Source organism: Lepus europaeus, chromosome 13, assembly GCF_033115175.1.
Source record: "Lepus europaeus isolate LE1 chromosome 13, mLepTim1.pri, whole genome shotgun sequence".
Taxonomy (NCBI): Eukaryota; Metazoa; Chordata; class Mammalia; order Lagomorpha; family Leporidae; genus Lepus; species Lepus europaeus.
The window spans coordinates 43,635,788-43,648,958 of NC_084839.1; the positions used below are offsets into that span (position 1 = coordinate 43,635,788).

At 41.8% G+C, this 13,171-nt stretch overlaps 1 protein-coding gene across 1 annotated transcript in view; it reads left to right on the forward strand.

The window, feature by feature from the left end:
* MSH2 (mutS homolog 2) overlaps nucleotides 1–11,669 on the forward strand; it is an 81,549-nt gene extending 69,880 nt beyond the window's left edge. Inside the window, exons 12-16 of the mRNA XM_062209401.1 lie at nucleotides 1,674–1,919; nucleotides 2,944–3,148; nucleotides 5,950–6,197; nucleotides 9,426–9,601; nucleotides 11,230–11,669. Coding sequence (XP_062065385.1) covers nucleotides 1,674–1,919; nucleotides 2,944–3,148; nucleotides 5,950–6,197; nucleotides 9,426–9,601; nucleotides 11,230–11,397 — 1,043 coding nt within the window. The 3' untranslated portion in view covers nucleotides 11,398–11,669. The remainder of the gene's footprint in view (nucleotides 1–1,673; nucleotides 1,920–2,943; nucleotides 3,149–5,949; nucleotides 6,198–9,425; nucleotides 9,602–11,229) is intronic.
* Nucleotides 11,670–13,171: the final 1,502 nt, after the last annotated feature.

Consider the following 13,171-nt stretch of genomic DNA (forward strand, 5'->3'; position numbering starts at 1 on the left):
CCCAAAACTGAGTGATGGTTTGAATTCTGGTTACTCTGCTTTTGATCCAGCTCCCTGCTGACACACCTGGGAAGGCAACAGATAATGGCCCACGTACTTGGGCCCCTGCCACCCATTCGGAGAATGAACCAGTAGATAGGAGATCTCTCTTTCTCTGTCTTTCTCTCTGCTGTCTTTCAGATAAATAAATAAATAAATAAATAATTGCTGATTTAAAAAAAAAAAAAACCTTTTAATTAATTCCTACTCATTCCTATTGCCACAAAAGGAAAGTGTGAATACCTCCTCTTAAAAACAAGTCTGTTAGAATAAGTTTTAAAATTGTGGTGAAACAGAGGAGGATAATTATTTGTACGTTTTCATTCATGAGTTAATTTTTATTGTCAAAGCATTTATCACTTTTAATGGAAATGAAAGAATAAAATAGAGTCAGATTTCCTGCCAGTTGATTAAACTCATAATTTAGTAATCTTTCTAAAATTATGGACATCTTCTCCTGAATGTCCAGTGAAGTGTGGATATGTGTGATGACATGTGATATTCTCTGTGACACTGGTTCTTTTCCACCAACTCCCCTTCCTGTTAGCGTTTAGAATCCAACCTGGAAGTTTTGACTGCTGTGTTCCTCATTGTGATTTGTCTGGAATGTGCCTGGAACCTTTTTTTTTTTTTTAAAGTTTATTTATTTATTTGAAAGGTTAGAGAGAGAGAGAGAGGTCTTCCATCCGCTGGCTTACTCCCCAATTGGCTGCAAAGGGCGGAGCTGTGGCTGATTCGAAGCCAGAAGCCAGGATCTTCTTTCGGGTCTCCTGCCTGGGTGCAGGGGCCCAAGGACTTGGGCCGTCTTCCACTGTTTTCCCAGGCCATAGCAGAGAGCTGGATAGGAAGTGGAGCTCCTGGGACTGGAACCAGCTCCCATACGGGATGCTGGCACTGCAGGCTGTGGCTTTATCTGCTATGCCACAGCGCCAGCCCCAATATTCTTGGAACTTTAATGTGTATAGTAACTTTTAGTTTTAATGCTCTTGCAGAATACTTCTACAGTCTTGAGAATGTTTTAAGTGATAATTAGGGATCTAAATTTATGTCAAAATTCTATGCGTGTGGTGGTGATGGAAAACAACTAAGCTCGTCTAGTAGCCTTGTGGGCAGTCTGTACATGCACGGACCTTGACAGTCACGTGACAGCTCGCTGCATGGTGCTCATTTATTTCTTACGTTGACGGTGAGGTGCTGTCCTAGTTTCAGATTCTGAAAATTGAGGGAAAGATTTATCTTGGTTGAGTGTGTGCTTCAGATATTACTTCTCTTTCCTTACCAGTGTTTTTTGAAAGCTTTTTCTTGTTAATATTTTAAACTCTGTCTCATTTTTTAAAAATGCCTTCTTTTTTTATATTTTACTGGGCTTTGGTAAGGCAGGGCATCACACTATTTTGAAATCTCTTCACAGTGGGGAAGACTATAGAAGACTATAGGAGTTAAAGACCTTTTAACTTTTTAGATGTTCCTGTCAAATTTTCTTAAAGTAAACTTTTGCTAATTTTTGAAAAGTTAATTATTTAGGAAATGGGTTTTGGATTCTCAAATGGGGAAGTTACATTTGTTCTTATTCTTATATCTTTTTTTTTTCTGTCCAGTATTGCTGTGTACATTCTGTTTTTATTTTTCTATAGGCTATGTAGAACCAATGCAGACCCTCAACGATGTGCTAGCTCAGCTTGATGCTGTTGTCAGCTTTGCTCATGCGTCCAATGGAGCACCTGTTCCATATGTACGACCAGTCATTTTGGAGAAAGGGCAAGGAAGAATTATATTGAAAGCATCCAGACATGCTTGTGTTGAAGTTCAAGATGAAGTTGCATTTATTCCTAATGATGTGCACTTTGAAAAAGATAAACAGATGTTCCACATCATTACTGGTAAAACACACAGACACACAGAAAAACACCTAGTTTATGGGCTTCTGGGGCAGGAGTGAGGGATAATATTTTCTTTTTAAACGTTGGAGTAGAAATATATTTAAAATTAATGAAGAAAATCCTAGTTAAATGTTAAAAAAGGAATATGTTATTTGTTCTAGATAATACATGTTCACATTTTGATTAGAGGGTAGATTTGGAAGGAGGGATAAAGCTTATGAGGGAATCTTGAGTTTGTATACAGGTGTTTCCAGGGGTTCAGAGCATTTGAAAACAAACATTGCTTCCCTCTTAAAACTTAGCTTTGAGCCATTCTCTTCAGCAGTGAGATCCTTGATGGTCAGGCAGCATTTGGCTTCAGGTAGCAGTGCTTTTAAGAACTGGCACTGTGTGAAGTGAGGATAGTAGTCTATGCATTGACCAGTACAGTGGGACTCAGCTGAGGTGTTTCTGAGAGCATAATCATGTTCTAGAAAACAGAGGGTGTAGGGGTCTTTGGACATACATATTTGGGAAAGGGTCAGTGATTGTATTCTGCTTTTCCAAATGAGTCTTCAAGTTGTTATCATCATCTGACCCCAACAAGTGAATGGCACATTTTTCAAAAGAAAGATCATGTCTTAGGACTTCTGTGTAGAATTTAAGCTATTTGGCCATAATGATCCATTTACTAGTAGCCCCTTTATTAATGAGTAACAGTGTTAATTAGTCAATTAGGCCTGTGCTGCTTTTCTGAAAGTCATTTAATTGGCCTGCAGGCTGTTCTGTGAATGGTAGGGAAATGTATAGTCTTTCTAGGCCGAGGTCAGATTACAGGTAACAATGTATTTTTCATGGCTGCTTTTGATGAAGAGCCCAGTATAATTGTACTGTAGTAGGGAGTGGTGTGGGTGCTGATTTTGTCCACATTTCTCAGTTCCTTGCATAACATATCAGTGTGAGCTAGGTGGCTAATCACTTATGCACACTTTAGGACTAAGAAGAACAAAATTAACAATCTTGGTTTTTTTATTTTGTTTTATAGGTCCCAATATGGGAGGCAAATCAACGTATATTCGCCAGACTGGGGTGATAGTACTTATGGCCCAAATTGGGTGTTTTGTGCCATGTGAATCAGCAGAAGTGTCCATCGTGGATTGCATCCTGGCTCGGGTAGGGGCTGGTGACAGTCAGTTGAAAGGCGTCTCGACGTTCATGGCTGAAATGTTGGAAACTGCTTCAATCCTCAGGTGTGTGCGTGTTCTTTTCCCTGAAATCAGAAATGAATGTCCCTATCTGGTGAGAACTCCATTTGCAGATTTGCGTATTTATAAGACATCTGAGACTATTTGTCTCACAGTTCGATAGTTTTCCTCTGACCTTTAAAAGGGTTTTTGAAAACTACTTTTTTTTTTTAAGATTTATTTATTTATTTGAAAGTCAGAGTTACACAGAGAGCGAGCGAGATCCAATGGTTCACTCCGCATTTGGCCGCAGCAGCTGGAGCTGCGCCAATCTGGAGCCAGGAGTCAGGAGCTTCTTCCTGATCCCCCATGCAGGTGCAGGGACCCAAGAACTTGGGCCATCTTCTTCTTTCCCAGGCCATAGCAGACAGCTGGATGGGAAGTGGAGCAGCTGAGTCTTGAACCGGCACCCATGTGGGATGCCGGCGCTTCAGGCCAGGGCGTTAACTCGCTGTACCACAGTGCCGGCCCCAAACTACTTTGACTTTTAAAGCTATTTGGTTTCTACAGGTGTTTGGCATAGCAGTTAAGGTATTGGTCTGATATCCGGGTGCTTGGTTTTGATAATCAGTTATGGGTCCTTGCTGCAGCTTCCTGCTAATGCAGACCCTGGAAGGCATTGGTGGGGGCCCGAGTGATTGGATTTCAGATGCCTATGTAGGAGACATGAATTTTGAGTTCTCGATTCCTGGCTTTGTTCTGGCCCAGCCCAGGTTATTATAGGCATCTGAGGTGTGAACCGTTAGATGAGAGCTCTCTCCTTTCTCTGCCTATATGTCTGCTGTTACTCACTGTCTCTGTCTGAACCTCTCAAATGAATCATTTTCTATATTTATTCATTTGAGAGGCAGAGAGACAGACATAGAGAGCCTCCCATCTGCTGGCCCACTCTTGACTGTCCATAATGGCCAAGCTGAAGCTGGGAACCAGGGACTTAGTTCAGGTCTCCCTTTTGGGTGGCAGGGACCCAAATATTTGAGCCATTGCCTGCTGCTTCCCAGGGTATGTGTTAGCAGGAAGGTGGACTCAGGAGTAGAGTAGAATATGAGATTCAATGCTCCCAACCAGTGATTTAACTGCTAAGCCAAATGCTTGCCCCTTTGAAAAAAATTTTGACAAAAGTTGTCTCCTTAAGATTTCTTATATGGGGCCAGCGCTGCGGCTCACTAGGCTAATCCTCCGCCTGTGGCGCCAGCACCCCGGGTTCTAGTCCCGGTTGGGGTGCCAGATTCTGTCCCGGTTGCTCCTCTTCCAGTCCAGCTTTCTACTGTGGCCCGGGAGTGCAGTGGAGGATGGCCCAAGTGCTTGGGCCCTGCACCCGCATGGGAGACCAGGAGGAAGCACCTGGCTCCTGGCTTTGGATCAGCGCAGCGCGCCAGCCGTTGTGACCACGTAGGGGGTGAACCAGCAGAAAAGGAAGACCTTTCTCTCTGTCTGTCTCTCTCACTGTCTAACTCTGCCTGTCAAAAAAAAAAAAAGATTTCTTCTATGGGTGAGTATTTAACAGAGTGGTTAAGTCACCACGTGGGACACCTGTATACTGTATTGGAGTGCCTGGATTCCTGGCTGTTGTGGACATTTGGGAAGTTAACGTGTCTGTCTCTGCCTTTCAAATAAACACACACTAATAGTAATAATTTTAAAAGATTTCTTATAGTACATTACCTTATATATCTCCCTACTACCATGCTTTTGCTTGTATTGTTCATACTACTTAAAATGGTCATTCTTGCCCTTTACCCAAATCCATTCTAATCTTTAAGACCTTAATGATGGAAATTCTCCTATAAAGATTTTCTAAACTACTTTGCATACAGTAGGTCCTTAGTTAATTATGTGTGGTTTAACTTCTAAGAAGTTCTATTGTTTATGAGCAATTACAAAAGCAATATAAATGTTATAGTGATTATGCTGTAGATTAATATTTATAACTGAAAGATTGAAGACTTTAGTTGGCAAATCACAGAAAAAGAAGTACATAACCAACAAGCACATGAGAGACTGTCAGATTTGCTGATAAAAGACTTAGATTTGGTTAAAGTTAGAAAAGAATGTTGACATAAAGAATGGTAATATTTGGTTTTGGTAGGGCTTTGGCAGTCATACACTTTGATGTGACCACCAGGAAGAATGCAGGTGCTCTTGGCATCAGACCCCGGTCCCATCTTCATCCAGTTTTATTTTTAAAAAAATCTTGGCTGATTGCATTGGCATGGAATGAAAGATAGTGGCTTTATTTGGAAATTCTTTATTTATTTGAAAGAGTTACACAAAGGAAGAGAGGCAGAGGGAGATTGATCTTCCATCCAGTGGTTCACTCCCCAATTGGCCGCAATGGCCGGATCTGTGCTGATCCAAAGCCAGGAGCCAGGAGCTTTTTCCAGGTCTCCCACGAGGGTGCAGGAGCCCAAGCACTTGGGCCATCTTTCACTGCTTTCCCAGGCCATAGCAGAGAGCTGGATCAGAAGTGGAGCAGCTGGGACTTGAACAGGCGCCCATATGGGATGCCAACACTGCAGGCTGCAGCTTTACTCGCTACACCACAATTCCGGCCCCAATTACTGTTAATTTGATGGTAACCCAAAAATGTATTTATTTTTCCTTCCATTTAATTATTTGTTCATGTCTGTGCCCATTTTTCTTAAAAGTCTTTGTGCTTTTCATTTACTCTGTTGAATTTTTTTTACCTTAAGATTATTACTCTTATTATGTTTGTGGCATTTTTTTCTCAGTGTATTGTCTTAATTTTGTGTTTGCATTACCTCATTTTGTGTCAAGGAAATTTTCACGTGGTTAATGTTTTTCAGATCTGCAACTAAAGATTCTTTAATAATCATAGATGAATTGGGAAGAGGGACCTCTACCTACGATGGATTTGGGCTAGCATGGGCTATATCAGATTATATTGCAACCAAGATCGGGGCTTTTTGCATGTTTGCAACCCATTTTCATGAACTCACTGCCTTGGCCCATCATATACCAACAGTTAATAATCTACATGTCACAGCCCTGACCACTGAAGAAACCTTAACCATGCTTTATCAAGTGAAGAAAGGTGAGTATCTAACACTGATGTACTTGTGAATTCAGAACATGACAGTGCAAAATTTAGTAGGCTTGACATTGTTAATTGCCTAATTTCTTCTGAGTTACTATGATCATTGATTATTTTAAAGAGCACATTTACCTATTAACTCATAGTCTGGGGTCAGAAACATTGATACATTATCCGTATTTCTGTGTCTGCAGTAGGATCACTTGTTCTAAAGCAGTGGTACAAAGAATAATCTAGACTCTTTTTTTTTTTTTTTAATACTTATTTATTCATTCATTTGGAAGGCAGAGTTAGAGGGAGCGATTGAGAATTTGATTTTCCATCTGCTATTTCACTCCCCAAAAGGCTGCAACAGCCTGGGCTAGGCCAGGCTGGAGCCAGGAGCTTCATCCAGGTCTCCCACAGGGGTGCAGGGGCCCAAGCACTTGGGCCATCTGCTGCTGCTTTCCCAATCACATTAGCAGGGAGCTTGATCATTAGTGGAGCAGCTGGAACTCGAACTGGTGCACATATGAGATGCCAGCTCTGCAGGCAGTGGCTTACACATTGTACCACAGCGCCGGCCCTGATAATCTAGGCTCGAACATCAGCACACATAATTCTTCCTTCCTTCCTTCCTTCTTTCCTTTCTCTCTCTCTCTCTCTCTCTCTCTCTCTCTCTCTCTCTCTCTCTCTCTTTCTTTCTCTTTCTCTTTATTTGATTTACAGAGAGAGGGGAACAAAGAGATCTTCCACAATGGTAGGGGCTGGGCCAGGAGCCTGGAGCTCCAATCTGGGCTCCCATATCTGTGGCAGGGGCCCAAGGGCCATCTTCCTCTGCTTTCTCAGGCTCATTATTAGGGAGCTGAATTGGAGTGAAGCAGCCAGGACTTGAACTGGCTCTCATGAGATGCCAATGTCCCAGGCAGCAGCAGCTTAACCTGCTATGCCACGGCGCAGTCCGAGTCGGTTCTTTTATCCTTTATTACTTAGGCTTCAGTTGGAATCCTTGTGAGTTAAGTTTTTGCATTATTATTGCTAGGCATTTAGCATGAAGTTGTGGTTCTGCTCTTAAGTCATGTTTGTGTTGTGTGTACCCTAGAAATGGCTTCAGAATGTATATATATATATTTTAAATTATTTATTTATTTATTTATTTATTTATTTTGACAGGCAGAGTGGATAGTGAGAGAGAGACAGAGAGAAAGGTCTTCCTTTTCCATTGGTTCACTCTCCAATGGCCACTGCGGCCGGCGCATCTCGCTGATCCGAAGCCAGGAGCCAGGAGCTTCTCCTGGTCTCCCATGCGGGTGCAGGGCCCAAGCACTTGGGCCATCCTCCACTGCCTTCCCGGGCCATAGCAGAGAGCTGGCCTGGAAGAGGGGCAACCGGAATAGAATCCGGTGCCCCAACCAGGACTAGAACCCGGTGTGCCAGCGCCGCAAGGCAGAGGATTAGCCTGTTAAGCCACGGCGCCGGCCTCAGAATGTATATATTTTAAGGATTATTTGGAAGGCAGAGAGACTTAGAGACACAGAGTTCTTCCATCTTCTGGTTCACCCAGCAAATGCCAATAATGCCTGGGACTGGACCAGGCCAAAGTCAGGAGCTAGGAACACAGTCTGAGTGTCCCATGTGAATAGTAAGGACCCAGCTACTTTAGCCATTACCTGCTGCCTCTGAGGTGTTCATTAGTAGGAAGCCAATGGAGCTGGGACTCAAACGTAGTTACTCTGCTATGGTATTCAATGTAACTGCCCTACATTTTTTTTTTACAGTGGTGTATATATAACAGAAGCTCCACAGTAAACTTTGCAGGCGTCATTTGTACTAAATGCTTAGAAAGGATGTCTTGACCCAGTTTATTTCCAGCAAATGGGGATGAAGATAATCTGCCTCGTCTATAAATTTACTAGTGATTTGTATCAAAAATCCATTGTCATTTAAGTTTTATTTATTTGTTTGAAAGGCGGAGATACAGAGAGAGAAAGAAGGAGGGAGGGAGAGAGAGCTTCTTCCACTGGTTCTCTTCCCGAATGACCAAGGCCAGGCCAGGCCTAAGACAAGGAGCCAGGAGCTTCCTCTGGGTCTCTCCCATGTGCATGCAGAGCCCAAGCACTTGGGCCATCTTCAGCTGCATAAGGAGGGAGCTGGATCAGAGGTGCGGCAGCTGGGACTTGAACCAGTGCACATAAGGGATGTTGGCACTGCAGGCAGAAGCTTAACATACCACTCAACAGCGCGGGCCCGTGTAAAGTCTTAAATGCATTTATGCAGCTGATTTTCCTGAGTGTCGTCTCTAGAAATGACATGGGCAGATCCAGAGGACAGACTGTTCACTGGTAATAAATCAGTATATTTTGAATTAAATACTAGTCCTACTTGTGACACTTTCACATGCATCAGGATTTTTTCTTAGTATTTTAGTTTCTCATGCATTGCGAAAACCAGAGATGTTTTGGTTAATTTTTCTTCAAATTAAGATTTTTTTTCCCTAGGCCTATAAGGATTATTTTTTTAACTTTTCCTCTGCATTTTTATTTTTCCTACTACATTTGTCAAAGATAAAATATAATACATGGGCCAACACTGTGGCATTAGCAGATAAAGCCACTGCTTGCAGTGCCAGCATACCATATGGGTGCTGGTTCAAGTCCTGGCTACTCCACTTCCTTTCCAGCTCTCAGGTATGGCTGGGGAAAGCAGTAGAGGATAGCTCAAGTGCTTGGGCCTCTGTACCCACATGGGAGACCAGGAAGAAGCTCCTGGCTGGTGCTGTGGCGTAGCAGGTAAAACCACTGCCTGCAGTGCCAGCATCCCATGTGGGTGCTAGTTCAGGTCCTGGCTGCTCCATGTCTGATCCAGCTGTGGCCTGGGAAAGCAGTGGAGGATGGCCCAAGTCCTTGGGCCCCTGCACCAGTGTGGAAGACCTGGAGGAGGCTCCTGGATTGGCGCAGCTCTCTCTGTAACTCTTTCAAATAAATAAATCTTAAAAAACCAAAATGTACAGTGTGCCATGTCAGTTTTTATTGGAGGCTTAATTAAAATTTCTTTAAGTTACTCAGAAACATTTGGCTAATGTTTTTGAAATAATCCTGAATTTAGTTTCCTAATGATCGCTTCTCGGCCTTTTGGCTAAGATCAAGTGTGTAGTTTCCTAATGACAAAGTGAGAATGATAAATTCCATTTACATAAATTGCTGACTCTTTGCACTCTGTTCCCTCTTCATTCCCCTAAATTTCTTCTAGGTGTCTGCGATCAAAGCTTTGGGATTCACGTTGCAGAGCTTGCTAATTTCCCTAGGCATGTAATAGAATGTGCTAAGCAAAAAGCCCAGGAACTTGAGGAGTTTCAGAATATTGGAGAATCACAAGCATATGATGGAATGGAGCCAGCAGCCAAGAAGTGCTACCTGGAAAGAGAGGTTTGTTAGTTTCTTTTTGTAGTCATCTTATCTCTGTGTTTTATAAACCAACTCACCAAGATGTTTTTTCGTATATGACTCTAGCTTTTAGCTTTTGACCATTTGTTGGCTTTCATTTAAATTTTTTGTTTGTTTTTTAAGATTTATTAATTTGAAAGGCAGAGTTACAAGAGAGAGGGAGATCTTCCATCTGTCGGTTCACTCCCCAGGTGGCCCTAATGGCTGGGGCTAGGCCAGGCCAAAGCCAGGAGCCAGGAGTTTCTTCCAGTTCTCCCATGTGGGTGCAGGGGCCCAAGTACTTGGGCCATCTTCCACTGCTTTCCCAGTCGTGCTAGTAGGGAGCCAGATGGGAAGTGGAGTGGCCAGGACTAGAACTGGTACCCATATGGGATGCTGGCATTGCAGGCAGAAGCTTAACCAGCTACACCACAATGCCAGCCCCCACTTACTTTTTTTTTTGCATGGCATTGAATCTGGTTTGTCATTTTTGTTTCTGTACTATATATATCATCTGTATGAGAGAGAGAATTTCAAGTATCAGTATAGATTTAAAATGAATACATGAATATTAATCTAGGGTTAAAATTAGTCATTCAAATGAGCCACAGATATCCAAGAACATCTTTGATCACCTCATAAATGACTAGATCAAGTCCAGTTAAATTGCATATTTATTTAGATAGGATAAAGACAAATATGAAGACATAATTTCTGAGTCTTGCCCTTCAGTTAGATTATAGTTGAGATAAGAATAATGAATGTGTCAGGCTAATGTGATATGTGACAGATGTTTATTTTTTTTAAAAGTTAAAGTCGTTAGTTTTCTTTAACGATGAAAATAAAAGTATCTTAATTTGCTTTCTGTTCTGGTCACATTTACTGTAGCATAGATTGTGATAGCTTTTTATTTGTGAACTTTTATTCTTACTTGAATGATAGATGTCTGCTATAATAATAAAAAATGTACATGGGTCTTAATGTGTTGTGCCTCTACAAGCAGGAAAAATATATCTATCATAGTTGATAATTTTTTAGGTATTGTAGGTTGCCATCGTAAATACGGAATTGTCTTTGTATTAGCACTTTAATGTAAGAAAATTGTAACTCTGATATGGACTATATACATGTTAACTCTTTAGTTCTCACAACAGCCTTGTGAGGTTGGTAATATTATTCCCATTTTATGGATTAGGAATGTAGGTTTAAGGAATTAGCCCAACAGTCACATGGCAAGTGATAACCATGTTGTTGGGAAAGACAATAACTGGGCAGTAAAATAAATAAAGCAGAAGCATCCTCTGTTATATGCACATTAAAGTGTCAATTACTGTTCATACGTACAGTGTTCTTGTAAACCTTGAGCCCCTCCCCCCAAGATTAACTTTATGTATTGGTTATAGATTTGAAGAGATTTGGGAACTGCTAAAATTTTAATTCCTTTGTCTTCCCTAAAAATAAATTTAGAAGGGCTTTGCTCTATAGTTTAGTAATTGCACACTTAGAATAATGAAATTGTTCTTTAAGTATTGAGTGATGTGTTTAGAAATTTATTGTAACAATTCATTGCTGTCTAATGTGACTTTTTAAAGACATTTTAATGACTAATGGAATGTTCACTTGTTTTTCAGCAAGGAGAAAAAATTATTCAGGAGTTTCTATACAAGGTGAAGCAAGTGCCCTTTACTGAAATGTCAGAAGAAAACATCACAATAAAGTTAAGACAGCTAAAAGCTGAGGTGATAGCAAAGAATAATAGTTTTGTAAATGAAATCATTTCACGAATAAAGGTTACATGAAAGTACCACCAATGAGATGAAGCTAATATTGATAAGCTATTGTCTGTAATACTTTTGTATTGTTTTCTATTAATGCTTTTTCCATAGTGTTGACTACTGATGCCTATGGGCTATAAACTTAAAATACTTAGTAATACTTTGCTCTGAGTTCATTTTCAGAGATCCTTATTTTGAAAAATGAGAGCTGTACTGAGGACTATTTAAAAAGACGTGGGCAATAGTAAGAAATATGCTGAATTTTATAAATAAAATCATGTAGTTTGAGAATTTGAGATGTTGTGTTTATTTCAATATGACTTTTTACATACTTATTCCCAGATGATATGGAAGAAACAAGTACTCAGAAACCTGTAGAAGTAGGCGCTCAATACTGGAAAGTACCATGGAGATAATTTCCAGTGATTTTCAGAGTATCCGTCGATTGGCAGAAGCCAGGTTGTCTGCACGTGAATTGACCAAGGAACTTACACATCTAGAGTCCCAGTGTGATCCTCCACCCTGTCTTCCATTCTCCTACTTACCAGTCTGTGATGAGACCTAGAGATCTGGATTGTTTATGTCCCCCCCCCCTTTTTTTTTAAAGTTTTATTTATTTGAAAGAGTTACACAGAGAGAGAAGGAGAGGGAGAGAGACAGAAAGGAGCCTCCCATCCGCTGGTTCACTCCCCAATTGGCTGCAATGGCCGGAACTGTGCTGATCCGAAGCCAAGAGCCAGGAGCTTCTTTTGGGTGTCCCACATGGGTACAGGGACCCAAAGGCTTGGGCCATCTACTGCTTTCCCAGGCCATAACCGAGCTGGATCAGAGCATCTGGAACCTGAACCGGCCCCCATATGGGATGCTGGCACTGCAGGCGGCGGCTTTACCTGCTATGCCACAGCGCTGGCCCCAAGTCCCCCTCTCTTTAACTTTCCCAGGGATCATCATTCTATTCCAAGCTTCCATGAGCTTTTTTTTTTCTTTAATCCCACCTGTGATGAGATCATGCAATACTTTCTTTGCCTACCTAATGCCACTTAATGTAATGACATGTTTTCTCCCAAGTGACAGGATTTCTTTATTTTTAATGACTGAGTACTATTCCTCTGTGTGTGTGTGTGTGTGTGTGTATGTATGTATCACATGTATCACATTTTCTTCATCAGCCGATGCATTTAGGTTATTTCTGTTTCTTGGCTGTTAGGAATAGTGCTGCAATAAACACAGGAGTACAGATGTCTCTTCAACAGATTGATTTCAATCCCTTTGGATATTTACCCAGTAATGAGATTGCTGAATCATGTGGTAGTCTATTTTTAAGTTTTTTGTAAAACCTCCAAACTGTTTTTTCAGTGACTGTACTAATTTAGATTCCCACCAGTGTACAAATTTCTTTTTTCTTTCTTTCTTTCTTTTTTTGACAGAGAGAGAGAGAGAGAAAGGTCTTCCTTTGCCGTTGGTTCACCCTCCGATGGCCGCCGCGGACGGCATGCTGTGGCCGGCGCACCGCGCTGATCCGATGGCAGGAGCCAGGTGCTTATCCTGGTCTCCCATGCGGGTGCAGGGCCCAAGCACTTGGGCCATCCTCCATCTGCACTCCCTGGCCACAGCAGAGAGCTGGCCTGGAAGAGGGGCAACCGGGACAGAATCCGGCGCCCCAACCAGGACTAGAACCCCATGTGCTGGCGCCGCTAGGCGGAGGATTAGCCTAGTGAGCTGCGGCGCCGGCAAGTGTACAAATTTCTTTTCTTCACATCCTGGATAGCTCTTGTTAGGTTTTGTCTTTTTGGTAATA